Source organism: Plecotus auritus, assembly GCF_963455305.1.
Source record: "Plecotus auritus genome assembly, chromosome: 10".
NCBI lineage: Eukaryota > Metazoa > Chordata > Mammalia > Chiroptera > Vespertilionidae > Plecotus > Plecotus auritus.
In genome coordinates, this window is record NC_137785.1 from 11,524,042 (window position 1) to 11,549,501 (window position 25,460).

The 25,460-nt window shown below is 45.9% G+C and overlaps 1 protein-coding gene across 1 annotated transcript in view; it reads left to right on the top strand.

Moving 5' to 3' along the window:
- Positions 1 to 1,425: 1,425 nt before the first annotated feature.
- Positions 1,426 to 25,460, top strand: part of SLC6A16 (solute carrier family 6 member 16) — a gene marked incomplete at both ends in the record, with an annotated part of 29,036 nt that continues 5,001 nt past the window's right edge. The window contains 13 exons of the mRNA XM_080644109.1: positions 1,426 to 1,487; positions 4,943 to 5,018; positions 6,294 to 6,801; positions 7,235 to 7,392; positions 7,580 to 7,706; positions 7,910 to 8,085; positions 8,595 to 8,836; positions 10,516 to 10,702; positions 11,039 to 11,240; positions 11,369 to 11,546; positions 22,169 to 22,449; positions 22,883 to 23,040; positions 25,276 to 25,386. Of these exons, the coding sequence (XP_080500235.1) occupies positions 1,426 to 1,487; positions 4,943 to 5,018; positions 6,294 to 6,801; positions 7,235 to 7,392; positions 7,580 to 7,706; positions 7,910 to 8,085; positions 8,595 to 8,836; positions 10,516 to 10,702; positions 11,039 to 11,240; positions 11,369 to 11,546; positions 22,169 to 22,449; positions 22,883 to 23,040; positions 25,276 to 25,386 (2,466 nt within the window). The remainder of the gene's footprint in view (positions 1,488 to 4,942; positions 5,019 to 6,293; positions 6,802 to 7,234; positions 7,393 to 7,579; positions 7,707 to 7,909; positions 8,086 to 8,594; positions 8,837 to 10,515; positions 10,703 to 11,038; positions 11,241 to 11,368; positions 11,547 to 22,168; positions 22,450 to 22,882; positions 23,041 to 25,275; positions 25,387 to 25,460) is intronic.

The following is a 25,460-nucleotide window of genomic DNA, read 5'->3' on the forward strand; positions in this document are numbered from 1 at the left end:
GGAATAGAGAGTTAGAAACATCGATGAGAGAGAGACATCGATCAGCTGCCTCCTGCACGCCCCCTACTGGGGATGTGCCCGCAACCCAGGTACATGCCCTTGACCGGAATCGAACCCGGGACCCTTCAGTCCGCAGGCGGACGCTCTATCCACTGAGCCAAACCAGTCAGGGCGCTATCTTTTTTTTTTTTAAGGCTTGAAATGCAATTTATTTTCTATTGTCATCAAAAATCAATTCATATTGGTAGTATTCCGATTTTTAACTCTGGGCTTCCCCTCCTCAAGGGGAATAACTGACAAATGTAATTGTATATATTTAAAGTGTACAACATGATGATTTGATAAACATATGCATCGTGGAATGATTACCAAACTTAAAATAATTAACAGGTTCACCATCTCATGTGGTTTGTGTGTCTGGTGAGAACACCGACGATCTACTTTTAGCAACTTTCCAGTATATAATACTGTACTATCTATACTAATCTATAATAATGAAAGCATAATATGCAAATTAGACCGGAGAGCTGAATGACCTTCCGGATGTCCTTCCGGACGTCCTTCCGGATGAAGCCAGGGCTTCGAGGGCTGAGGCAAGCCGCTGTGGCTGCGAGGGCCAATCCCCTTGCAAAAATTTCGTGCATCAGGCCTCTAGTTAAGTATAAGCACCATGCTATAAATTAGATCCTTAGAATTTATTCTTCTTAACTGAAAGTGTATATCCTTTGACCTACATCTCCCCATTTCCAGCCCCTGGCAACCACCATTCTACTCTTGTTACTATTATTATTATTATTATTAAAAATTTAAAACAGCCCTGACCGGTTTGGCTCAGTGGATAGAGCGTCGGCCTGCGGATTGAAGGGTCCTAGGTTTGATTCCAGTCAAGGGCATGTACCTTGGTTGCGGGCACATCCCCAGTGGGGGGTGTGCAAGAGGCAGCTGATCGATGTTTCTCTCTCATCGATGTTTCTGACTCTCTATCCCTCTCCCTTCCTCTCTGTAAAAAAACAATAAAATATATTTTAAAAAAAGTTTATTCGATAAAAAAAAATTTAAAACATTTTTCACATATAAATGACTTTTTTCCTCTTCTGTTTGTTTATTAATCCTCACCTGAGGATATTTTTCCCACTGTTTTTCAGAGGGAGTCAAGGGAGGGAGAGAGGGAGAGACAGACACACACACACACAACACAGACCGGTTGCCTACCTCACAGAACCCACAACCCAGGCACCTGCCCTTAACAGGGAATTGAACCTGTGACCCTTGGGGCGCGGCTGACGTTCTAACCACTGGCTAGTCTTTTTCTGTCTAATTTCACCTAGTTTAATGCCTTCTAGTTCCATCCATGTCACAAATGGTAGGAGTGTGTGTGCGTGTGTGTGTGTGTGTGTGTGTGTGTGTGTGTGTGTGTGTGTCGCCATGGCCCATAAGCAAGAGAAGCCCAAGTGCATGCGTGGACAGCGTGGACGTAGGGCCCGTGCGTGAGTGCGTGCATGGAGGGAGTTGAAAAGGACAGGGGGCAGCATTGGCTGCTAGTCACGTGGGAGTCTTGGGAGGCGAGGAGAGCGTGGCGCATGCGCAGAGGAACTGAGTTGCGTGGAGCGAGCCTGCCTCGAGGCTTGAAGGGGCCTGAGAGCGTCACTAGACTTCTCAGTTGAGACTTCTTGACCCTCGTTGTCGCCTAACTGACGGGACCGAAGTGGCCAAGCCGCAAGGCCAGGGTGAGGACGACTTGGTCCTCGGGGGCCCGGAAACGCTCATAGATTTTGGGGGGTGGGGCCGGGCGCCACCCCCGGGGTGTAACAGGCCGCGTCCAGGGAACTGAGGGATCAGAGAGGCCTCAGCGGTCCCTCTTTTTTCCTCCCTCAGAGCCCAGAAGGCTGGCTTTAGCCCCTTTGCTCATCGAATCTGACTTGGAGCGATGCCGAGGCCTGGCCTTCACAGGCCTTGGCCACCAGGCTGTGCCCATTGGTGAAACCCAGGGGTTCAAGTTCCCAGACAGCAGACACTGGGTCCAACCCCATCACAGGCCTGTTAGGGACCAACAGTTAGATCCTTGAGGAACCTGGACAGCAGCTCCTTCCTTTCCTCTTGGGAGGTTGTGGTCCCAAGGATGGAGGCAAACAGGCATTTCTGGGCGACCGTGCGCCCAGGAGGGCAATGGCTGGGAAAGGCAATGTGGAGGCTCGCAGGTTGGGCCATCACCCGGACCTCTCCAGCTTCCGAGAAGGGTCTGCCAGGAAACCAAGGGGTTTATGGGTGTCACAGGTGGCCTGTTCGCAGAATCTCAGTTTGCCAAAACTCAGTTCTGTCCCTGAAAGGCCAGATTACCAATTTACCAACCCCCACCCCAAACCGTCTTAAGGAATACGATTTTTGAATGTGTTCAAGAAAGGCGGATATATTTTTCATGAGCATAAGTTTCCTTTTTTCTTTCTTTTTTGGTGGAACACTAGTCATTACCGGCTCTCTCCCTCTCCACCCCGCCAAGGGAAGCAAAACCCAAATGAAAGAAGTCACTATAGAACACGTAGAGTTACCTTATTTGATTTTGTGTTGATAATCTGAGGCTCTTACTTTTTCTATTTTTAGCTGTCGTGACAGCATTTTCTTTGGGCATTTCTCCTAATTAATTCCCTGGCCATTTTTTTTTTTCTTTTAAAATGTGTTTTTATTGATTTCAGAGAGGAAGGGAGAGGGAGAGAAGAGAGAGAGATAGAAACATCAATGATGAGAGAGAATCATTGATCAGCTGCCTCCTGCACGATCCACACTGGGGATGGAGCCCCCAACCTGGGCGTGTGCCCTGACTGGGAATGGAACTGTGACTTCCTGGTTCATAGGTTGATGCTCAACCACTGAGCCATGCCGGGCCGGCTGGCCATTTTTCTTTGTATATTTTTTTAAACATTCTAAATCACGAAATAGAATATACATCCACAAAGGTGCATGGAACATGTAAGCAGAGTTTCAAATGATTAATTATAGAGTTTATATATGTGTAACTGACAGCCAGATAAGAAATAGTACACGCCCGAACCGGTTTGGCTCAGTGGATAGAGCGTCGGCCTGCGGACTGAAAGGTCCCAGGTTCAATTCCGGTCAAAGGCATGTATTTTGGTCGCAGGCACATCCCCAGTAGGGAGTGTGCAGGAGGCAGCTGATCAATGTTTCTTTCTCATTGATGTTTCTAACTCTCTATCCCTCTCCCCTCCTCTCTGTAAAAAATAAAAAAATATATATTTAAAAAAAAGAAATAGTACATTTCCATGACTAAAAGATCTCCCATAGCCCTAACTGGTTTGGCTCAGTGGATAGAGCGTCGGCCTGCGGACTGAAAGGTCCCAGGTTCGATTCTGGTCAAGGGCATGTACCTTGGTTGGGGGCACATCCCCAGTGGCGAGTGTGTAGGATGCAGCTGATTGATGTTTCTCTCTCATCGATGTTTCTAACTCTCTATCCCTCTCGCTTCCTCTCTGTAAAAAAAATCAATAAAATATATTTTAAAAAAAAGATCTCCCATTATCAGCTCTCAATGAGTACCCCATCTTCCCCTGCAGTACTCTTCCTTTCCTTTTAAAGGTAACTTTTAATCTGACTTTTGTGATAATCATTCACTTTATACATTTATCACGTATATATACATCCCTAAACTATATAATTTAACTTTGCTTCTTTTTGAACTTGGAAATATGAACTCATTCTGTTGAATACTTTATGTTGTGCTTCTTTTTCCTTTTTAAGATTTCTAATTGATTTTTAGAGAGTGGAAGGGAGAGAGAGAGAAACATTGATGTGAGAGCGAACTTTGATTGGCCGCCTGCCGACTGGGAATTGAACCACCAACCTTTTGGTGCATGGCATGACTCCCAACCAACCAAGCCAAACTGGCAGGGCTGTGTCATGCTTCTTTTTCTCAACATTGTGAGATTAATCTATGATGTTGAATGTAGTTGTAGTGCCTTTGTTTTCTTCACATATGCACGGTCTTCTTTTGTTTGGATATTCTACAGTTCATTAATTTGATTATATATACATATATATATTTAAAATGTTTATTTAATGGAACTCTGAGGTATTTTTTATTGATTTGTTTTTTTAGAGAGAGAGAGGAAGGGAAAGGGAGAGGTAGAAACATCGATGAGAGAGAAACATCATTGATCGGCTGACTCCCACACGCCCCACACTGAGAATTGAGCCCGCAGTCTGGGCATGTGCCCTGACCAAGCATTGAACTGTGACCTCCTGGTTCATAGGTTGACACTCAACTACTGAGGCACACTGGCTGGGCTGATTTTTCTTTTTTAGCTTGTTGATATGATGGATTACATTAATGGATTTTTGAATGTTGAACCAATCTTTTTTTTTAAATATTTTTTAAAAATATATTTTAGTGATTTTTTACAGAGAGGAAAGGAGAGGGATAGAGAGTCAGAAACATCGATGAGAGAGAAACATCGATCAGCTGCCTCCTGCACACCTCCTACTGGGGATGTGCCCGCAACTAAGGTACGTGCCCTTGACCGGAATCGAACCCGGGACCTTTCAGTCCGCAGGCCGACACTCCATCCACTGAGCCAAACCGGTTTCGGCATGTTGAACCAATCTTGCATACTTGGGATAAATCCCACTTGCTAATGGTATATCATTCTTTATATACATTGTTGATTAGGTTTGCTAATATTTTGTTTAGGATTTTTATATCTCTGTTAATGAGAGATATTGGTCAGCAGTTTTCTGTGATGTTTTTGCTGTTGGGGTAATGCTGGTCTTATTGAACGAATTAGGAAGTACTCCCTCTGCTCCTGTCCTCTGAAAGAGATTGTAGAGAATTTGTATAATTTCTTCTTTAAGTATTTATTAGACTTGATCAGTGAACCCATTGCATCCTGTTCTTTTTTCTTTTTCAGCACGCTCCCTGCCCATTCTCTCGTAGAGTATTTGAGGAGCCAAGGAAAGGTCAGAGTGGTGGAAGCACAGAGAGCAGAGAGGAGATTGACCCCAAATATGAGGTAGAGCACCATCCTCTTGCTGGGATTAGAGCAGTTGGGGAGGAAAGGGGAGATGGACAATAACTACACTGAGTGGCCAGATTATGATGATCTCTGAACGCATAATAATCTGGCCACTCAGTGTATATCCTCCTATATAATAAAAGGCTAATATGCAAATTGTCCCCTCGACCAAGAGTTCGACCAGCAGGCAGGCCGGCCAACTGCCCATGTCCCCTCCCCCTGGCCAGGCTGGCCGGACCCCACCCATGCACGAATTCATGCACTGGGCTCCTAATATATATATATATATATATATATACACACACACACACACACACACACACACACACACACACACACACACTGAGTGGCCAGATTATTATGCATTCAGAGATCATAATAATCTGGCCACTCAATGTAGACTAACAATCAATAGTTAATCACATCAGGAGGTGAGAAATGCTATGAAGAAAAATAAAAGTGGGTAGGACGAAGAGAGTAGTGGATAGGTAGGCTACCATTTTATTTTATTTATTTTTTTTAAATAAATCTTTATTCAGATTATTACAATTATTTCTCCTTTTTCCCCCCATAGCTCCCGTCCACCCAGTTCCCACCCCAACTTCTGCCCTTACCTCCCCCCCACTGTCCTCATCCATAGGTGTATGATTTTTGTCCAGTAACTTCATGAACCCCCCCATACCCCTTTCCCCCTGAGAATTATTAGTCCACTCCCTTTCTATGCCCCTGATTCTATTATATTCACTAGATTATTCTGTTCCTCAGGTTTTTAATTCACTTGATTTTTAGGTTCACTTGTTGATAGATATGTATTTGTTGTTCATAATTTTTCTCTTTACTTTTTTCTTCGGTAGGCTACCATTTTAGATAGGTGGGCAGGGAAGGCACCTCTGGTGAGGTGATATTTGAACAGAAACCTGACTGTTTTACCGATGAGAAAGCTCAGAGAGGGAAAACAATTTTCCTCTGGTTACAGACAGAGTTAGTGTTAAATTAGTTTCTTTGATTCAAAAGCCCACCAAAAATGGTACCTCCCTCTGTAGAGAGCACACTTCAGTGTTTTTAGAAACTTCTTGAATGGGATTCCTGACTATTGTTAGCTTTCCTATCTCTACTCTTAACTCTTGCACCAAAGCATTTCTAAGAAGTAAAACTTATGTAAGAGAAGTACTTATTTGTGCTTTGAATTTCAGTGGTGGTAGGGACAGAAATAAAAGGTTTGCTTTAAGGAGGTGTTGAGGATTACTTTGAAACTCAAAATCTAAAATCTAGTTTTTGGTGTCCTTAAGGTCTTCTCAGGAAGGCAGACGCTCCCTTGAAAATGTGGAAGCTGCTCCGGAGAGTCTGCCTGAAGTGAAGACAGAGGCCCAGTCTTTACAGGCGAAAGTCTTATCTACTGATCCAGCCATTGTAGAGGGTCCCCCAAGAACCCAAACTCGGGAAAACAAGGGCACAGAGAACTGGCTTCTGTTGCCCTACGAGAAACAGGGTTTGGAGGCCCGAATTGCAGAGGCTGAGGCCTGGGAGGTTCAGGCTTATGAAGCTGAGAAAAGGAGGAGCAGCCAATTTAGGAGATCCTCTCTATTGGATGTGTACGATGCCCAGGTGATACAGAAACCCTCACTTAAGAAGGTGGAGGTATCAGAGAAGGAAGAGAATGAGGTCGTCTCCACCCGTCCACTCTGGTCCAACAAGGCTGAGTACATCCTCACCCTGGTGGGCTTCTCCTTGAGAGCACTCACTCTTTGGCGTTTTCCCCACCTGTGGCTTCACAATGGAGGTTGTAAGTCTGGGGACCAGGAATCATGGGACCACAAAGGGTTAGCAAGACAGAGACTTATCCAGGCCTCACACTTCAAGGTCTCTGGGATCTGTAGAGGCTGGATACTTGGTACTCTGAGCAGGATAGGAGCCAGCTGTCTGAACACTGAGGGTGGTGAGAGGGGTAGAGGTGCAGGATATCTGAACATGATGGTGGGGTAGAAGCCTGTATCAGGGTTGGGGTGGAAACTGTATATCTGGGTCTTCCAGGAATTGGGGGGCAAGGGGCTAGACATCTGGGTCTTTAAGGGATGTGGAAATAGTTACATCTTGATGCCTGTGGCCCTGAGGGAGATCACTGGAAGGGAATGTCTTTTTCTGGATTCCCAAAGAAATCCAAATGCTGAAAAGCCAGATGGTTCTCAGAGGCCTTCCTTAAATCCCCTGCACAGGGAGTTTTTTCATCATCTACGTCTTCTTGCTGTTCTTGATTGGGATTCCTCTCCTCTTCTTGGAGATGGCAGTTGGTCAGAGGATGCGCCAGTGCAGCATTTGTGCATGGACTGTCATTGGCCCCTGGTTTGGTAGTGTGGGGTATAGCAGCTTAATGGTGAGGAGCCCTGGCTGCCCAGGCCTACACTTTACATCCCACCCCCATCCCTGCCCTTGTCCTGGAATGAGTCCCCTGATTTCACTTCCATGGGTCAAGTCCCTTTGTTTCCTCAGTCCTCTGTCAAATCCCCTCCTTTTCCCGTCCCCACTTTTCCTCTCCAGCCACCTCCTTCCTGGCCCCACAGGTGTGCTTCATCACTGCCTTGTACTTGAATGTGGTCAATGCCTGGGCCCTCTTCTACTTGGGTCAGTCCTTCCAGTTTTCCGTTCCATGGGAGCAGTGTCCTTTACTGAAGAACTCCAGTGGCTTTGGTGAGGAGGAAGTGAAAGAAAGAGAAAGGGGAAGCAGAGAGGTGGAAGGGAGTTTGGAAGAGGAGAAAGGAGTGAGGAGGGATAAAGAAGAGGCAGGTAGTAGAAGGAAGAAGAAATCAGAGGAAGGGGGATGGGGGAAGGGTTAATGAAGAGGGGAATGGTCACCCTGTCTAGCAAGGGAGTCCAAAGCCAGATACCCTCAGATCCTGAATGTGCACGGACAACGCCCTCCATGTACTTCTGGTACCGGCTGACCTTAAAAGCCTCAGACAGAATTGAGGATAGTGGGCCACCAGTCATCACTCTGTTCCTGCCCCTTCTGATTGCTTGGTGTCTTGTTGGCATTTTCATGATTAATGGGATCAAGGCCATTGGGAAGGTGAGTCTCCATTTTTGGATTCCTTAACAGTCTCAAATACTTTAGCCCTCACCTACATTACTACTCATTGATCTGATTTCTCACTCCCTCTGGCCTCTCACTCCCACTAGCCCCTGAACCCTGCTGAAAGCTATCTTCTATTCCTCCTCATTTCTGGCTCAGAATGTTTTATCCCTGCTGACTGTTGATTGACCCTCCCCCCGCACTGGTACATGGTTGCTGATATGCCCTCCCCTGAATTCAGGTAATGTGTGTCTTGGTACCATTGACTGGTATCATCGTAATCTCTTTCCTCATCCGGAGTGTACTGCTGACCGGAGCACTATACGGGCTTCAACGTTTGACGGTTATGAAGGTATATCTTCTTCACTCCCCTCTCAGACCTTAGAGGACACCTGTTGTCTGTTCTTAGAGTCCTTTCCCCACTACCTCCCTTTGTATCCCCTCTATTTTGTTAAGGTTCTCCTCCTCTTTGACATCTCTCCTTATTCTTCTCTTCTCCCTTATAGGTATCAGCTATGTACAGTATAAGTGCGTGGGGCCAAGCAGGGGTCCAAGTCTTGTTTGCCTTAGGTCTCGGCTTTGGCCCCGTGGTCATTTACTCCTCGTACATGGACCAGTCCAACAACTGTCTCAATGATGCGTTTCTTGTGGCTTTGATCAACCTGGGCTTCACGATACTTGGCACACCTTTTATCTTCAGCGTGCTGGGCTTCTGGGCCACCGTCCTCACGCACAACTGCACTGAGAAGTAAGGCCAGCCCCTTAGTTGAGAGTTTCAGCCTCAGGGAACTACAAAACCCAGAGACCCTCATCTTACAGGTGATGCTGCAAAGACCCACCTTCACACAGGTGCACTTGCAAGCCTCTGCTCTCTCCTAGAATGAAAAACAGAGACAAGAGAATCCCTGTCACAGGTTATCCTTCTCAGAGCCCTTTTCTAGCCCTGGAAATCTTCCATGTCAGAGATTGCCAATTGCTCACCTCAGCGCATCTCAACAGAGAAATTCGAAAAGTGGCAAACAGTCAAGGTTACTCTAGTCTCAGACAGCCTCTAAGACCACACCCTTCGGAACACCCTTCTGCTCCCGAATGCCGTCATTCTTTACTGGCAACTCCTGCATTTAGGGGTGTCCGTCAATCTGTCATACTTAAGCCCCACCAGGACGCTCAGGACTAGAGCCTATATTGTCTTCCCAGCCTGTTTTATTCTGCAGGCATGAATCAGAACTATCCCTCGGGCAATTGGGAAGTACTCCGTGCGCTGCACATCCGTGGGCGGGGGGATCAGACCACAGTCCTTGCCTTCCTTGTGTTTTCAGTTTCGGAGGGAGGAAGGGAAGGGATTTAGATACTTAATCACAATCATAAAGTCGTGATAACCGGTAGCAGGAGTGATGGGAAGACAGAAGACAAAGCCATTGAGTATGCTTAGGCTGGTCAGGGAAGGACTGCTAGAGGAGGCAAACCTAAGCTGAATTTGTCCCTAGGGACCCTACCCTGTGCAAATAGCCACCAGAAGAACATACAGTATTTTAGTTTAGAAAATTTGATCAAACTATACTTATTTTCCTGCAGCTTGCATTTTGCTCTTCTCAGTAAGCCTTGGCAAGCCTTCCACTGCAGTTCTTATGGAGCAATGAGCTGATTTTTAAGGATTTGTAGAATTAACCAAGTGAAGAATGGTGGCGGGGGTGGGGTTAGTCTTGGGCATGAGAGGCTATGGCAGGCCCTGAAACTGTAAGTAGTTAAATCTGACCACAGCATAAAATGTGCAGAGGGCCGCGGGCGGGAAATAAAGGTGAGAGAGGCCAGCAGAGCTCAGATTAAAAAGACCAAGAAGGCCCTAGCCGGTTTGGCTCAGTGGATAGAGCGTCAGCCTGCGAACTGAAAGGTCCCAGGTTCGATTCCGGTCAAGGGCACATGCCCGGGTTGTGGGCTCGATCCCCAGTGAGGGACTTGCAGGAGGCAGCCGATCCATGATTCTCTCTCATCATGGATGTTTCTATCTCTCCCTCTTCCTTCCTCTCTGAATCAATAAAAATATATTTTTTTAAAAAAAGACCCAAGAAGTTTCTCATAGCTCAACTCCATGGGAGGGTTCTGCACTGTCATCTAAGTACATGGTACTTCCTCACACTTGGTATGCAAAGCTTAGAAGGTTGACGTTAGCCTACAACGGGAGGAAGGGCAGAGGTGAGGATGAATAAGAGACTTCATCACTAGAGCAGGGACCCCAGAGTCCCCAGAAGACTATAGGAAAGACTTCTCCTGGTTCACACAAATTCATGACCCTGAAGGTGGGTGCCTTTTCAGTTTCCTCCCAGGCTCTACCTTATTCAGATCAGTAATGCTAAGCTAGAGATGTCCTTTCTTCTCTGGAAGATAAGGAGCCAGATGGTTCTATGTGATTCAACTTTTTATCCCCAGGAATGCTGAAGTGCTCTTGAAGCTGGTAATCCAGGGGAAACTGCCTCCTGAGGCCCTGCCCCCTCTAAACCTGCCAGATGATCCAACCTTCATCTTCACCTCCTGGTTGAACAAACTTTCCCAGCCCATCAAGAAAATGGTCCTCAAACACATCACTGAGTGCAACTTAGAGAAGCAGTTTTTGAAGGTCAGTAAAAAATAGGTGCTCTGGGCTGAGAGTTCCTTAATGCCTTCTGTAAAATAGAAATCTCATCTTTTATTAGCACCCGAAAAAAAAAAAAAATCCCAGAGACACCAGGATAACCTGCAGCCCTGGTAATGCAAAGAAGTATAGCTTGCAGAATGCCCTCCCCTGGAAATGCTAGGTGGATTGGTTTTCCTTGTCAGAGGGTCAGCTTGGAGATCTGATTTTCTCAGTGACCCGAGGCTTTTGGGAAGTTTTCCAGGGAAGATAGAATATCTTTATCTGTATTGTTGTTAAGTTCAAGAACACTTTAACTCCTGACTTTTCTCCCCTTAACAGGTTAAAGCGGGCCCAAACTTTGCATTCCTGGCCTTCATTGAAGCCATGTCATTCATTCCTGGGTCTGTCTTCTGGTCCATCCTCTTCTTCCTGCTGTTGCTGATCCTGGAGATGAATGTCGTGATAGGGCTCCTGCATGGCATCCTGATTCCATTCCAGGACACCTTTCCTTTTTGCAGGAAACATGCAAAGCCATTTACAGGTACTCTGACCTATGTATGGCCCTACTCCCACCAATGACCCTGGTTTCACTGAGACTCTAATCCAGCCCTGGTAATAACCTCTGCTTAGGCCCCTCCTCCCCCAGCCAGACCTCTGACCTTGATCCAGGTTCAATCTTTCCTCCAGTGGTTGTCTTTGGGCTCATGTTCCTGTGCGGCATCTTCTTCATTAAACCTGCAGGCGTCTACTACATCAGACTGCTGAGTGATTACTGGATGATCCTCCCCATCATCATCATTATCATATTTGAAAACGTGGCTGTGAGCTGGGCCTATGGGTCCAGGAGGTGATCACTTGGGGCTAAGGGAAGGGTGACCTCTTTCTTTATTTCTTTTTAAAAATATATTTTTATTGATTTCAGAGAGGAAAGGAGAGGGAGAGAATCATTAATGATGAGAGAGAATCATTGATCGGCTGCCTCCTGAATGCCCCCGACTGGGGATCGAGCCCACAACCCAGGCATGTGCCCTGATCAGGAATCGAACTGTGACCTCCTGGTTCATGGGTTGATGCTCAACCACTAAGCCACACTGGCGGGGCTGACTCCTTTCTTTTTGCCTCCATTCTCACTCAACTAGAGCGACATTAGGGACCCTCAACTTCAGGGCCTTCTGTGAAACCTTTTAATTCACTCATTTATTGAACATATTTATTAAATACTTAATATGTGCCAGGCACTTTTTTAGTCACCAGATACAGTATCAAATAAAACAATCATACATGTCCTCACAGAGTTTACATTCTAGTGGTGGAGATAGTCACCAAATGAACAACAACAAAAAAATGTTAGTTGGTAATAATTGACAGGAGAAAAATCATAGAGTAAGGTAAAATGATCAAGAGTGTGAGTTTGTATGGGTGTTAATTGAGGTAGGATTGCAAGGAAGGCCTCTCTGATAAGGAGACATTTGAACAGACTCCTGAATGAAGGAGTCAGACAGAATTCTGAGAAAGTGTGTTCCAAGTAGAGGGAGCAGTAGGTACCATGGTAAGAGAAGCATTATGCCTGGAGGCTTTAAGGGACAAGGAGATCAGAGAGGTTGGAATAGAATTCTATATAATAAAAGCCTAATATGCTAAGAGTCTGAGCATTGTTTGATAATTCGACCAGTTGCTGTGATGCACACTGACCACCAGGGGGCAGACATTTCGACCAGTAGGTTAGCTTGCTGCTGGGGTCTGGCCAATTGGGATTGGGCGAGACGGCCCCGGACACGCCCTGGAGCCCTCCCATGGTCCCTCCCAGACCCCAGTCATGTACTGGTAGGGTCCCTTGGCCTGGCCTGTGCCCTCTCACAATCTGGGATCCCTTGGGGGATGTCAGAGAGCTGGTTTCAGCCCGATCCTCACAGGCCAGGCCGAGGGACCCTGGGGATTGGGCCTAACCCAGCAGTCAGAAATCCCTCTCACAGTCCGGGGCTCTCACAATCTGGGACCCCTCGTTCCTTACCGCCTACCTACAGTGGAGGTGGGAGAGGCTCCTGCCACCGCTGCTGTGCCTGCCAGCCGTGAGCCGGCTTCTGGCTGAGCGGTGCTCCCCCTGTGGGAGCGCACTGACCAGGGGGCAGCTCCTGCGTTGAGTGTCTGCCCCCTGGTGGTCAGTGTGCGTCATAGTGACCAGTCGTTCCACTGTTCAGTCGATTTGCATATTACACTTTTATTATATAGGATGATAGAGGAGGCACTAGAGGGTTTTGAGTAGGGGAATGACATAATCAGATTAAAAAATTTTAAATCCTCACCCGAGGATACTTTTTCCATTGATTTCCAGAGAGAGTGGAAGGGAGGGAGGAGGGGGTGGAGAGAGAGAGAGAGAGAGAGAAACATTGATTGGCCGTCTCCCGTAAGCACTCCCACAAGGACCGGGGAACCTGCAACCAAGGTACATGCCTTGATTGGGAATGGAACCTGTGATCCTGTGGCCAGGGCCAGATTTATTAAAAAAAAAAAAAAGATACCTATATCCCAGCTGGTGTGGTTCAGTGGTTGAGCATTGACCTATGAACCAGGAGGTCACTGGTCAGGGCATATGCCTGGGTTGCAGGCTTGAACCCCATTGGGGGACATTACAGAAGGCAGATAATCAATGATTCTCTCTCATCATTGATGTTTCCTGTCTCTCTCTCCCTCTCCCTTCCTCTCTGAAATCAATACAAATATATTAAAAAGGAAGATACCTATAATTGCTGTGTGGAGAAGAGACTATGAGGAGTCAAAAGGAAAGCAAGGAGAACAGTAGTGAGTTATTGTAATATTTTAAATGGGAGCTAACAGTGGCTTAGGCTAGGGTGTTAGAGGGGTAGATTGAGAGATGTGGTCTAATTCTTCAAGGAAGAACGACCAGGGGAGAGAGAACAAAATAATCAGGGACTGGAAATTAGTAGCTATAACTGGAATGGGAGAGTGGGAGAATCCAAGTCACACACGGATTCCTGAGCCCAGCTTTTTACCAGGCTGGTATGTGGACATCCAAGTGGTATAATTCAAGGGCAGAAGGCTCAGATGGCAGTATTTTCAGGTGACAGTAGTTCTTGGAGTCAGTTCACTCACATTTACTTACTCCACAAATATTTCTTGAGACTTTCTCTGTGTCGAGAAAGCCTTATAATACTTGGATACAAATGACTTAAAATCAGCGCCTCCTCTCCAAGAGCACAGAGTCCAAAGAGGAAGACAGATGCAAGCAGACAATCGCGGTACAAGGTGTTAAGTCTAGAGGAGAGGTGCTGGCAGCACTGTAGGGGCACCTGGAAGGTCAGAGAAGGTATCTTAGAGGAGAGGACAATTGAGCAGAGTCTGGACAGATGAATAGTCTAGGCCAGTGGTCGGCAAACCGCGGCTCGCGAGCCACATGCGGCTCTTTGGCCCCTTGAATATGGCTATTCCACAAAATACCACGGCCTGGGCGAGTCTATTTTGAAGAAGTGGCGTTAGAAGAAGTTTAAGTTTAAAAAATTTGGCTCTCAGAAGAAATGTCAATCGTTGTACTGTTGATATTTGGCTCTGTTGACTAATGAGTTTGCCGACCACTGGTCTAGGCCAAAGGACCCCACTTGTATATTTATTAAGTTTGAGAACATGCACTGAAGGAGGCTGGATATATGGGCTGGAAGAAACTAAGAAAAGTTCCCTGAGGGTCGCATGTTAACTTTATTGAGGGCCTGTGTTTGTTCACCTAGAACAGTCCCTGGCACATCATAAATACTCTCATGTTTATGGAATCAATGAAAGAGACTTGGCCTTCATCCTGAGGGCCTTGGGTACCCATGAAAGGTTTTAGAGCAGTAGATGAATGGTTAACATTTTTTCTTGGGTTGGGAGAAGAGAAGAGAAGAGGAGGCCTGAGCTGAGGCAGGAGTTTGGAAGTGAGGTAGAATATTTGAAAGATGCTAAATAAGGTCAGGCTGGCCTTGCCCCCCGAGAAAGGGTAAGGCTCGGCTGGGCCTGCCACAGTCTCGTGGCCCTTTCCTCCAGGTTTCTTGCAGAATTGGTGACTCTGTGGAACCGCCCCATCCACCCCATCTGTCACTGGCTATGGTACTATGTGTCTCCAGTTGTGCTGCTGGTCCTGTTTACTGCAACTCTGTCTTTTCTGTTTCTGAAGACCTTCACCTATGTGGCCTGGGACTCAAGCACTGTGAGCCTCCCTCTCCACACCCCCGGCCTTCCTAGAGAGTGGGGGCCAGATCTTTCAATCCACTCTTGAGGGACCTTACCTTCTCATTCTCTGCTCCCTGAACAGTCAGTCCTCTGCCCGGGTTAGCCTCCCACTCTTCCCTTCCACAATCTTCCCTCTTCTAGGAGCTCCAGTTTTCTGAACCCCTTTCCCATCTCTCCACAGTCAAAAGAGGTGTCTCGACCCTACCCATCATGGGCGCTGCTTGTGATGATTTCCATTTTCCTCGTTGTCACCCTCCCCATCGCCTTATACTGTGTATACAGCTACATCCATGGCATTCCCTTCAAACCCAGAAGCTTGGATGGTCCTCTCAGATGCTCCAGATCCCTAATGCCCAATAATGAGGCCAAAAAGAAGGAAATCCCACAAGGTGGCAGTGGAACTGCTGGTCCATCAGTTGTGTGACATCCTAACGTACTTGATGTGGCCTGACATCTCACATCCTTCAAAACAGATCTAACAGGCAACTCTCAATATCAACTACCAATTGTTATGTCCTTGGACCCAGAGCTCCTTTTATTCCCAAGAATATAGCATTATTTTGGGGCTCTTGGGACCTGGCTTTGCAGCCCCCCTCCTAGACCCCTCTGGTTGCCACTGTCATTTTCCCCACGCCCTTTCTCTGTGTGCACACACACACACACTGTCGGTGATGCAAACCGAACCTGACTGATACGGAGCTGGAGGAGTAATGTTGTTGATCAATAAATCAATCCAAGCACTGTGTGTGAGCACATCTGTTTGTATTTTCTATAAATGTCTCAGGTATTCAGTCTTACTCTCAGGAGACTGCCACCCTTTTGAGAGCTAAATATTCAGTTCCTGCCCTCTCCTTGATGTGGCAAATTCAGATGCGAGATTACTAGACTTGCTTTATCCAGGGACTGGCCTTTAGCCAAGAAAAACCCAGGATGTGGTGGTTTCAACAAAGATGGAAAGGATATTAATGTGCTTGCTAATGGGACATGGTACTCCTGTCATAGGTCTAAAATTTTAATTAGAGTTTCCAAGACTGCCCTGGTCAGTGTGGCTCAGTTGGTGGAGCGTTGTCCATGCACAGAAAGGTCGAGGGTTTGATTCCTGGTCAGGGTGCGTAGGGGAGGCAACAGATACATGTTTCTCACATCGATATTTCTCTCCCCCTCTCCCTCCCTCTTTCTCTAAAATCAATAAAAACATCTTTGAACGAGTGGCGGGGGGGGGGCGGGTGGGGAGGGAATAGAGTCTCCAAGACTGTTGTGGACTAAGTCATTCTCACAGACTAAGTGGTTTGGGAACTACCAGATTGTATTCTGAGCCCACCAGGGTCCCATATCTACTTGGTAAGAGTTGCCTTTTCCCACAGCGCTAAATGAAATGAATTAACTCAGTGGATGAACACTGAGTGGGTCTCAGGGAACTTGTAGGAGCGGTTGAGTCCACAACTGAGCTGAGGTATTCGCCAAAAGGAAGAGGAGTCAGTCAGTGTCTGGGAGTGGGGGCTTGTGGGGAGAGGTGGTTGGGATTCCCGCAGAGCCAAGGTTTCCTTTAAAATTTAATGCTCAAGAAATTCCAGGATTTCGGATTGCTTAGCTCCCACAGGGAGACTATCTCTGCCTACGTTTCTGTGACAAAGGAAGAAAAAAACATTCCTAACCATTCGTTGGGCGGGCGGAACGCTAGGGGTGGGTCTGGTGAATGGAAAGAGCAGAGATTCCCAACGTCTCTGGACCCCAGCAGTTTCACCACGTTCCTCCAGCTCGAGGCTGGGAGGGTGGAGGCGCTGTGCTCCTCCTCGTCATCACCCATTGGCTCCTGTGCCTTGTAGCCCCGCCCCGCCCCCGCCCCCGCCCCCATCCAAACGATCTGTCTCCTGAAGACTCGTGCTATTGAGTCAGGTAAGGTAGGAATGGGAGAGAGGACACAGTCACCTCCTCATGATCAAATAGCCTGAGTTTTCAAGCTCCTTCCTTTTGGGAACCCAGGCGTTCATCCTGCTTCCTGCCCCCCAACCTCCAGTCCCAGTTTTGGGAGTAGAACCTGTGGGAGAGGTATTGAAAAGCAGGGGCTTACCGGAGGAACCGATGGGAGCCCCCCTCCTCCTCTAGATTTCTCTTTCGCAGGCCACTTGTTGAAGGTCCCTCGGACGAACGGCAGGGTTGTTTAAATCGGGAATATCCCACTTTGCTCTAGGCCGTACTGATGACTGTGGAAGGAAGACTGGTTTCTATCATGGGTACTTCTCTACACAGGTCTGGGGGTCCTGATTGTATAAAGTGCGGTTTCTGGCACCCTTGTGTATGAGCAGGTTGTCTTCCGGACCGCTGTTAGAAGTTTCTGGCCTTGTTAGACAGCAGGAAGCCCCGTCCCTTGGTAGGGTACCTTGCACATATCTTCACTTTTATTCCTCACAAAAATGGTATGACATACAGGTATTGTGATCTTCCGTTTTCATCAGGAGACCCTGCAGAAAGAGGGGTCACACCATGAGTGAGGGGGAGATCCTGACAAAGATTGTGGCTTCTGGACCTTTTATTTGGAAATTTTCGAACACGTACAAAAGAATAACAATGACTTACTTTTGTACTCATCACCCATCTTCAACAGACCTACTTGTGACCAATCCGGTTTCATCTCTCCTAACCCCACAGCATGCCTCTCACTTCTTTGAAGCAAATCTCTGAAATATACGAACACTTTAAAAGAACACCTAACAAAATGTATCACACCTAAAATAAATAAGAGTAACCCTAATATCAAATATCCAGTCAATATTCAGATTTTCTTGTTAGTCTCGATTTTTTTCTGGTAGCTTTATTTTTTTTTAACAGCTTTATTGAGATATAATTCACATCCCACACAATTCACCCATTTAAAGTGTACAATTCAATGGGTTTTGGTCTATCACAGCATTGTGCACCCATCACCACAGTCAATTTTAATACATTTTCATTGTCCCATAAAGAAACCCCACACCTCTTAGCCATCACCCCAACTGCCCCAGCCCCTAACCCAGCCTTAGACAACCACTGATCTACTGTTTGTTCTATAGATTTGCCTCTACTGGATATTTCATAGAAATGGAATCATATACTGTGCAGTCCTTTTGTGTCTGTCTTCTTTCACATAGCATAATGTTTTCAAGACTCATCCATGCATAACATAAATCAGCACTTCATTTCTTTTTATTGCCAAATAAATATAACACATTTATTTCACTATTTCAGGGACTGTCTCATCAGTTTTTAAAAGTTTGAGTCCTCCTCCAAATATAATTAATGTGTTACAATTTGTTGCTATATCTCTTAAGAATCTTTTAATCTATAGTTCTCCCTCTTTTTCCCTCTTTCAATGTATTTGTTGGTAAAACTGGGTTTTTCGTCTTATAGAGTTATCAACTATTTGGAATTTGCTGATTGTCTCCCTGTGGTGTAATTTAATATATTCTTCTGTCCCCTGTACTTCTTATAAATTGGTAGTTAGAGCAGGAAGTTGGTTAGTTTTAGGTTCGGTATTCTGGCAAAAATATTTCATGAATGGTTTTATATATCTATATCAGGAGACAAAAAAAAAGGATATCTGTTTTTGTGATGTTAGCAACCACTGATGATCATTGTCTAGATATATTTATTCATTAGAGATTATTAAATGGTGGTATTCTGAGTTTATCATTCCTCCTTTTAAAAAATTATTTTGTATTGATTTCTTTTAAGAGAGAGAGAAGCATCGATGAGAGAGAGAAATGTCGATTGTGTGCCTCCCCCATGTGTCCTGACCAGGGGTCAAACCTGCAGCCTGGGTATGTGCCCTGACCTGGAATTGAACCAGTGACCTTTGGTGTAAGGGACAACGCCCAACCAACTGAGCCACACTGGCCAGGGTTCACCCCTCCTTTTTATTATTATTATTATTATTATTATTATTATTATTATTATTAGCTGGTATACTTCCAGAAAGAGCCATGGGAGATTTGACTCCAACATAACCTCTTCTGAGCCCCCTCATATTTCACTCTAGAAGCCAGCCTTTAAGCTGTCTCCCATGGTGCCTCCTTGGCCCATAAGAAATTCAGGTATTCTCATCCTCACCACCCTGGACAAGAATTAGAACATCAGCAGCATCCCATTAGGTCCCATGGGTCCACTCCCACCGCCACTACTTCCCTCCCCTCTAGAGGTAATCACTATCCTGAATGTAAGGTAATTACTTCATTGCTTCTTTATAGTTTTAAAATCTATGTATGTATCCTTCTATAGTTGTGATTTAATTGTTTTGTAGATTGTATATGTATTATCTATCTATCTACCTACCTACCTACCTAACCGAGATAGTGGGGTAAATGGGCAAGGATGTACAAAATGGCCAATGAAACAGACTAAAGAGCCCAAAACATACCTAGACATATATGAACTTTAGTAAGTGCCAGATATAATTAAATATCCGTACTTTAAAAATTAATTTGAATTCACACCTCCTATCTGAAATGAAACAACTCAGGATAGATCCCACTTGAATTTGGGGATATATTTTTCTGTTTCTATAAAAAACACATTGCTGTCTCTGGGATTTTGGTAGGGTTTGCACTGAATCTGTAGATCGCTCTGGATAGTATTGATGTGTTAACAATATTAATTCTTCCAATTCATGAACATAGGGTGTGTTTCCACTTATGTCTTCTTCAATTTCAGCAATATTTTATAGTTTTCATTGTACAAACCTTTCACTCCTTGGTTAAATCCTAAGTATTTTGTTCTTTTTGATGCTATTATAAGATTTTTAATCGATTTTGAGAGAGAGAGGAAGGGATAGGAAGAGGGAGAGAGAAACATTAATGTGAGAGCAGAATATTGATTGGCTGCCTTCTGCACACCCCTTACATGGATCAAGCCTGCAACCCGAGCATGTGCCCTGACTGGGATCTAAATGGCAATCTTTCAGTGCATGGGACGATGACCAACCAACTGAACCACACTGGCTATTGATGCTATTATAAAGGGAATTTTTCAGATCATTTGTTGCTAGTATATAGAAATGCAGTTTATTTTTGTGTGTCAACTTTGCATCTTGCTACTTTGCTGAATTCATTTAATAGTTATAACAGGTGTTTTTTTTTGGGGGGGGGGGATAGAGTCTTTAGGGTTTTCTACATATAGAATCTTATAATCTAAGAACAGAGATAATTTTACTTTCTTCTTTACAATTTGGATGCCATTTATTTCTTCTTTTTGCTTAATTGCTCTGACCAGAATTTCCAGTTCTATAATGAAATGCAGTGGTGAACGCAGGCCTCCTTGCCTTGTTCCTGTTCGTAGAAGGAAAAGCCTCCAGTATTTCACCATTGACTAAAATGTTTGCTGTGGGTTTTCTTTTCTTTCTTTAAAAACTGCTGTGAGTTTCCCAGCCAGTGTGGCTCAGTGGTTGAGCATCGACCTATGAACCAGAATGTCATGGTTCGATTCCCGGTCAGTGCACATACCCAGGTTGCGGGCTTGATCCCCAGCGTTGGACTTGCAGGAGGCAACCGATCAGTGATTCTCTCTTATCATTGATGTTTCTATCCCTCTCTCTCTCTCTCTCCCCCTTCTTCTCTGAAATCAATAAAAATATATTTTTAAAAAATAAAACTGCTGTGGGTTTTCATATATGGCTTTTATTATGTTGAGGTAGTTTCCTTTGATTCATACTTTTTGAATGTGTTTATCATGAGAGCATGTTGGATTTTGTCAAATCCTCTTTATGTATCTATTTAGATGATTTTAATCCTTCATTCTGTTAACACTAAAGGACCGGTGCACAGATTCGTGCACATTGAAAGGAAATTAATTAGGAGGTGGCTGGTGGGGTGGGACTGGGTGAGAAGGGCTGGACACGCCCTGGAGCCAAGCTCCCATAGTCCTTCCCCAGCTGGCTGCACCTGGGGTGGTGCCAAGGCTGGAAGGGCGTCTGCGGAGTGAGCAGGGTCCCTCCGGCAGGTGGGGTCCCTCAGCCTGACCTGCGGGGATTGGGCTGAAACCAAAGTGTGTGTGTGTGTGTGTGTGTGTGTGTGTGTGTGTGTGTGTGTGTGTGTATGAGGCCCGGTGCATGAATTCATGCATGGGTGGGGTCCATCCAGCCTGGCCAGGGGGAGGGGACATGGGCGGTTGGCCGGCCTGCCTGCTGGTTGAACTCCTGGTCGAGGGAACAATTTGCATATTAGCCTTTTATTATATAGAATATACACTGAGTGTCCAGATTATTATGTGTTCAGAGATCATAATAATCTGGCCACTCAGTGTATATAGATAGTATATTACATTGATAAATTTTCATGTGTTGAATCATCCTGTGTTTCAGGAATAAATCCCATGTTGTCATGGTGTATTATCCTTTTAATATGCTGCTGAATTTAGTTTGCCAGTATTTTGTTTAGGGTTTTTGCATCTATATTTATCAGGGAGATTGGTCTGTAGTTTTCTTACAGTGTCTTTGGCTTTTCTATCAGGGTAATGCTGGCCTTATAAAATGAGTTAGAAAGTGTTTCCTCCTCCTTAATTTTTGATAAAAGTTTGAGGAAGATGGATATTAGTCTTTAACTGTTTGGTATTCAGTGAAGCCATTAGGTCCAGGGCTTTTCTTTGTTGGGAGATTTTTTTTGGGGGGGCACAGAGATTTTTTAAATTACTGATTTAGTCTCCTGCCTAGTATGTTGAGTCAGATTTGCTATTTCTTTGTGATTTAGTCTTGGTAAATTTTCTGTTTCTATGAGTTTTCCATTTTATTTAGATTGTCCATGTTTTATGGTGTATAATTGTTCATAGTCCTCTTTTGTAATCCCTTCTTAAAAATATATATATTTTTTATTGACTTCAGAGAGGGACAGAAACATCAGTGATGAGAGAGAATCATTGATCGGCTGCCTCCTGCACACCCCACACTGGGGATCAAGCCCGCAACCCGAGCATATGTCCTGACCGGGAATTGAACCATGACCTCTTGGTTCATAGGTCGACGCTCAACCACTAAGCCACGCCAGCCAGGCAAGCCTCGGGGTTTTTGTAAGATTAGTCTTGTCTTTCCTTTACTCATACAGCAAAATTTTAAAGTTCTTGATGTCCTTAAGGTCAAGAAGGAAGGAGGCCCCATCCTTGCAGAAGCAGGAACTAGAGCCTACTCAGAATGACGAGTGTTATCAAAAACACGGAGCCCCAGGATGAGACATCCCAGATGTCTATATCTCCCGATTTCAAACCCGTGATTGCCAGATCTTCCAGTTCCAAGGCTGAGATTGCTACTACCTCAGCTCCCCCAATCGAAAACGCCACGGTGTTGCCTACTGAGGAAATGAATGGGGAGGAACCGAGTGTGGATTGGTTTGATGAAGATATTGAGAAAACACTGGAGGCCATAGACAAAGATGAGCCAAAGGATGAACCCCTCCTTGACCGACCATCCTGGGCCAATAAGGTTGAGTACCTCATGGCCCAGGTGGGCTACTCTGTGGGGCTGAGCACCATCTGGCGCTTCCCTTATCTGTGTCTTCACAACGGAGGTGGTAAGCCTGGGGAGGAGGAATCTTGAACCCATGAAGGGTCAAGGAGCCAGAGGCTTGTTCTGGCTTCTCTGGGGTCTCTGAGATACGGAGGGGATGAGGATTTGGGGTCCTGAATGGGGCAAGAGCCAAGTATGTGAATACACAGAACCTTGGGAGGTTGAGAACAGGATATCTGAATACTTGGGTTCATAAGGTGGGGGTGGAGGTCTGGGTCAGGAGTCGGAGTAGAAACTAGGTATCTGGGTCTTCTTGGAACTGGGGGATAAGGGACTGGGCACCTGGGACTGTAAGGGATGTGGAAATAGTTGAAGCCTGATGCCCTTGGCCCTGAGGGAGGTCACTGATATGGAATGTGTTTTCCTGGACTCTCAAAAAAGTCCAGGGGCTAAAAAACCAGATGGTCCTCAGAGGCCCTCCTGAATCCCCTGCACAGGGAGTTTTATCATCATCTACATCTTTATGCTGGTTTTGGTCGGAGTTCCTCTCCTCGTGATGGAGATAGCAGTTGGTCAGAGGATGCATCAGGGCAGCATTGGTGTGTGGAAGAACATGAGCCCCTGGTTTGGTGGTGTGGGGTATAGCAGCTTCATGGTGAGGAGCCCTGGGCTGCCCAGGCTTACCCTTTACACCGAACCCTATCCCAACCCTTGTCCTGGAATGGGTCCCATGATTTCATTTCAATGGGTCAAGTCCCTTCAGTTCCCCAATCCTCTGTCAAATTCCCTCCCTTCTGCTGGCCTACCTTTCTTCCCCTGCCTCCAGAATTCTTCATGGTCCCTAGGTGTGCTTCATCGTGGGCTTGTACTATAGTGTGCTCATGGCTTGGAGTCTCTACTATTTGGTTCAGTCTTTCCAGTCTCCACTGCCGTGGGCATTGTGCCCGTTACTGAGGAACTCCAGTACTTTTGGTGAGAAGGGAGGGGAGGAAAGGGCAAGTGGGAGGGCTGAGAAAAGGAAAGGGGGATGAAGGAAGAAGAAGATCACTGAGATAGATGGACAAGCAGATGGATGATGGAATGGGATGGGAAGGAGGGGGTGGAGGAAAAGAAGGGGAGGTACCTGGGTTTGCAGTTTCCTCCATGGCCAGTTCACCTCAGATCCTGAGTGTTCACGGACAACATCCACCACATACTTCTGGTACCGGCATGTGCTGAAGACCACAGATGAAATTGAGTTGGGTGGGCTCCCAGTCATGCATCTCTGTGTCTCTCTACTTGTGACCTGGTTAATTATCTGCATCTCTATGATCAAAGGGCTCAAGTCCACTGGGAAGGTGAGTTACCTTCTAACTTACTCATCTGATGGACTCCTTTCTACCTGAGACCCCTATTATTCTCCAAACCTGATGCCTGAAGGTCCCCAACTTCTTTTTAAAAAATATATTCTTATTGATTTCAGAGGGGAAGAGAGAGGATGAGAGAGAGAGAGAAACATCAATGATGAGAGAGAATCACTGATCGGCTGCCTTCTGCATACCCCCCACTGGGGATCAAGCCCGCAACACAGGCATGTGCCCTTGGCCAGAATCGAACCTGGGACCCTTCAGTCCACAGGCTGACACTCTATCCATTGAGCCAAACCAGCTAGGGCTCAGCTGGGCTTTTTAAAAAATTCTCTCCCGAGGAGTGAGGATATATTTTTTAACCTGAATTTTTATTTAAAATGTTCTTGCCTAGAGATGTCTATACTAATAAAAGGCTAATATGCTAATTAGACCGGACATCTTCCAGACATCCATCTGGACGTCCTTCCGGACAAAGCCACGGTGGCGGGGGCCAAGGCAGAGGTGGTTAGGGGTGACCAGGCCAGCAGGCAGAGGCAGTTAGGGGCGATCAGGCAGGCAGGCAGAGTGGTTATGGCAATCAGGCAGGCAGGCAGGTGAGCAGTTAGGAGCCAGTGGTCTTGGATTGCTAGAAGGATGTCCAACGCAGGGATCGGGTCTAAACTAGCAGTTGAACATCCCCCAAGGGGTCCCGGATTGGAGAGGGTACAGGCCGGGCTGAGGGGACCGCCCCCCCCTCCGTGCATGAATTTTGTGCACTGAGCCTCTAGTATATTAATAAAAGAACATCATTTTTTAAATACATATTTTTTATTGTTGATAGTATTACAGATGTCTCCCATTTCCCTACCACTACCCCCCTTTGCCCAGCCTCTACCTCCCCCCAGGTCTTCACTACCCTATTTATTGCCTGTGTCCATGGGCTATGCATATAAGTATATAAGTTATTTGGTTTATCTTTTTTGTCCTCCCACCCCCACATTGAGGTATGTCAGTCTGTCCCATCCTCCATGATTTGGGTGTTATTTTGTTCTTTGATTCTATAAATAAGTGAGATCATGTGATATTGTCTTCCTCAGATTGGCTTATTTCTCTTAGCATAATAGTCTCTAGGTCCATCCATGCTGTCTCAAAGGGTAAGAGATCCCTCTTTTTTACAGCTGCATAGTATTCCATTGTGTAAATGTCCCACAGCTTTTTTTATAGGGTATTTTTTCCAATGACTTTTAAGAGAGTGGAAGGGGAGGGAGAGAGAGGAGAGACAGAAAGAGAGAAACATCAATGTGAGAGAGACACATTGATTAGTTGCCTCCCGCTCCTGCCCCGACCAGGGCCAGGATTGAACCTGTAATCAAGGTACGTGCCCTTGACTGGGAATCTAGCCTATGACCCTTCGGTCTGCGGGCTGATGTTCTAGCCACTGACCAGCCACTCCAACTTCTCATTTCTCCTCATCTGACCTCTGATTCCCAATAGTTTTGATCCTACTCTCCCAACTTTTGCCTTGGCTGAACTTTCTTTGAAGAATCATACTTCCTACCCAGATGCTGTATGTCTCCGTACTCCTTCCCTACATCATCTTTATCTGTGTCCTTATCCGGAGTCTCATGCTGAAAGGAGCAGACTTTGGGATCAAGAGTTTGTTGGCTGCCCAGGTGAGGTGTCCCCCACCCGTTAATCCTCTTCTCCCAGGGCGGGTATCAGGGACTGTGTAGTCTGGTGGAGGCCC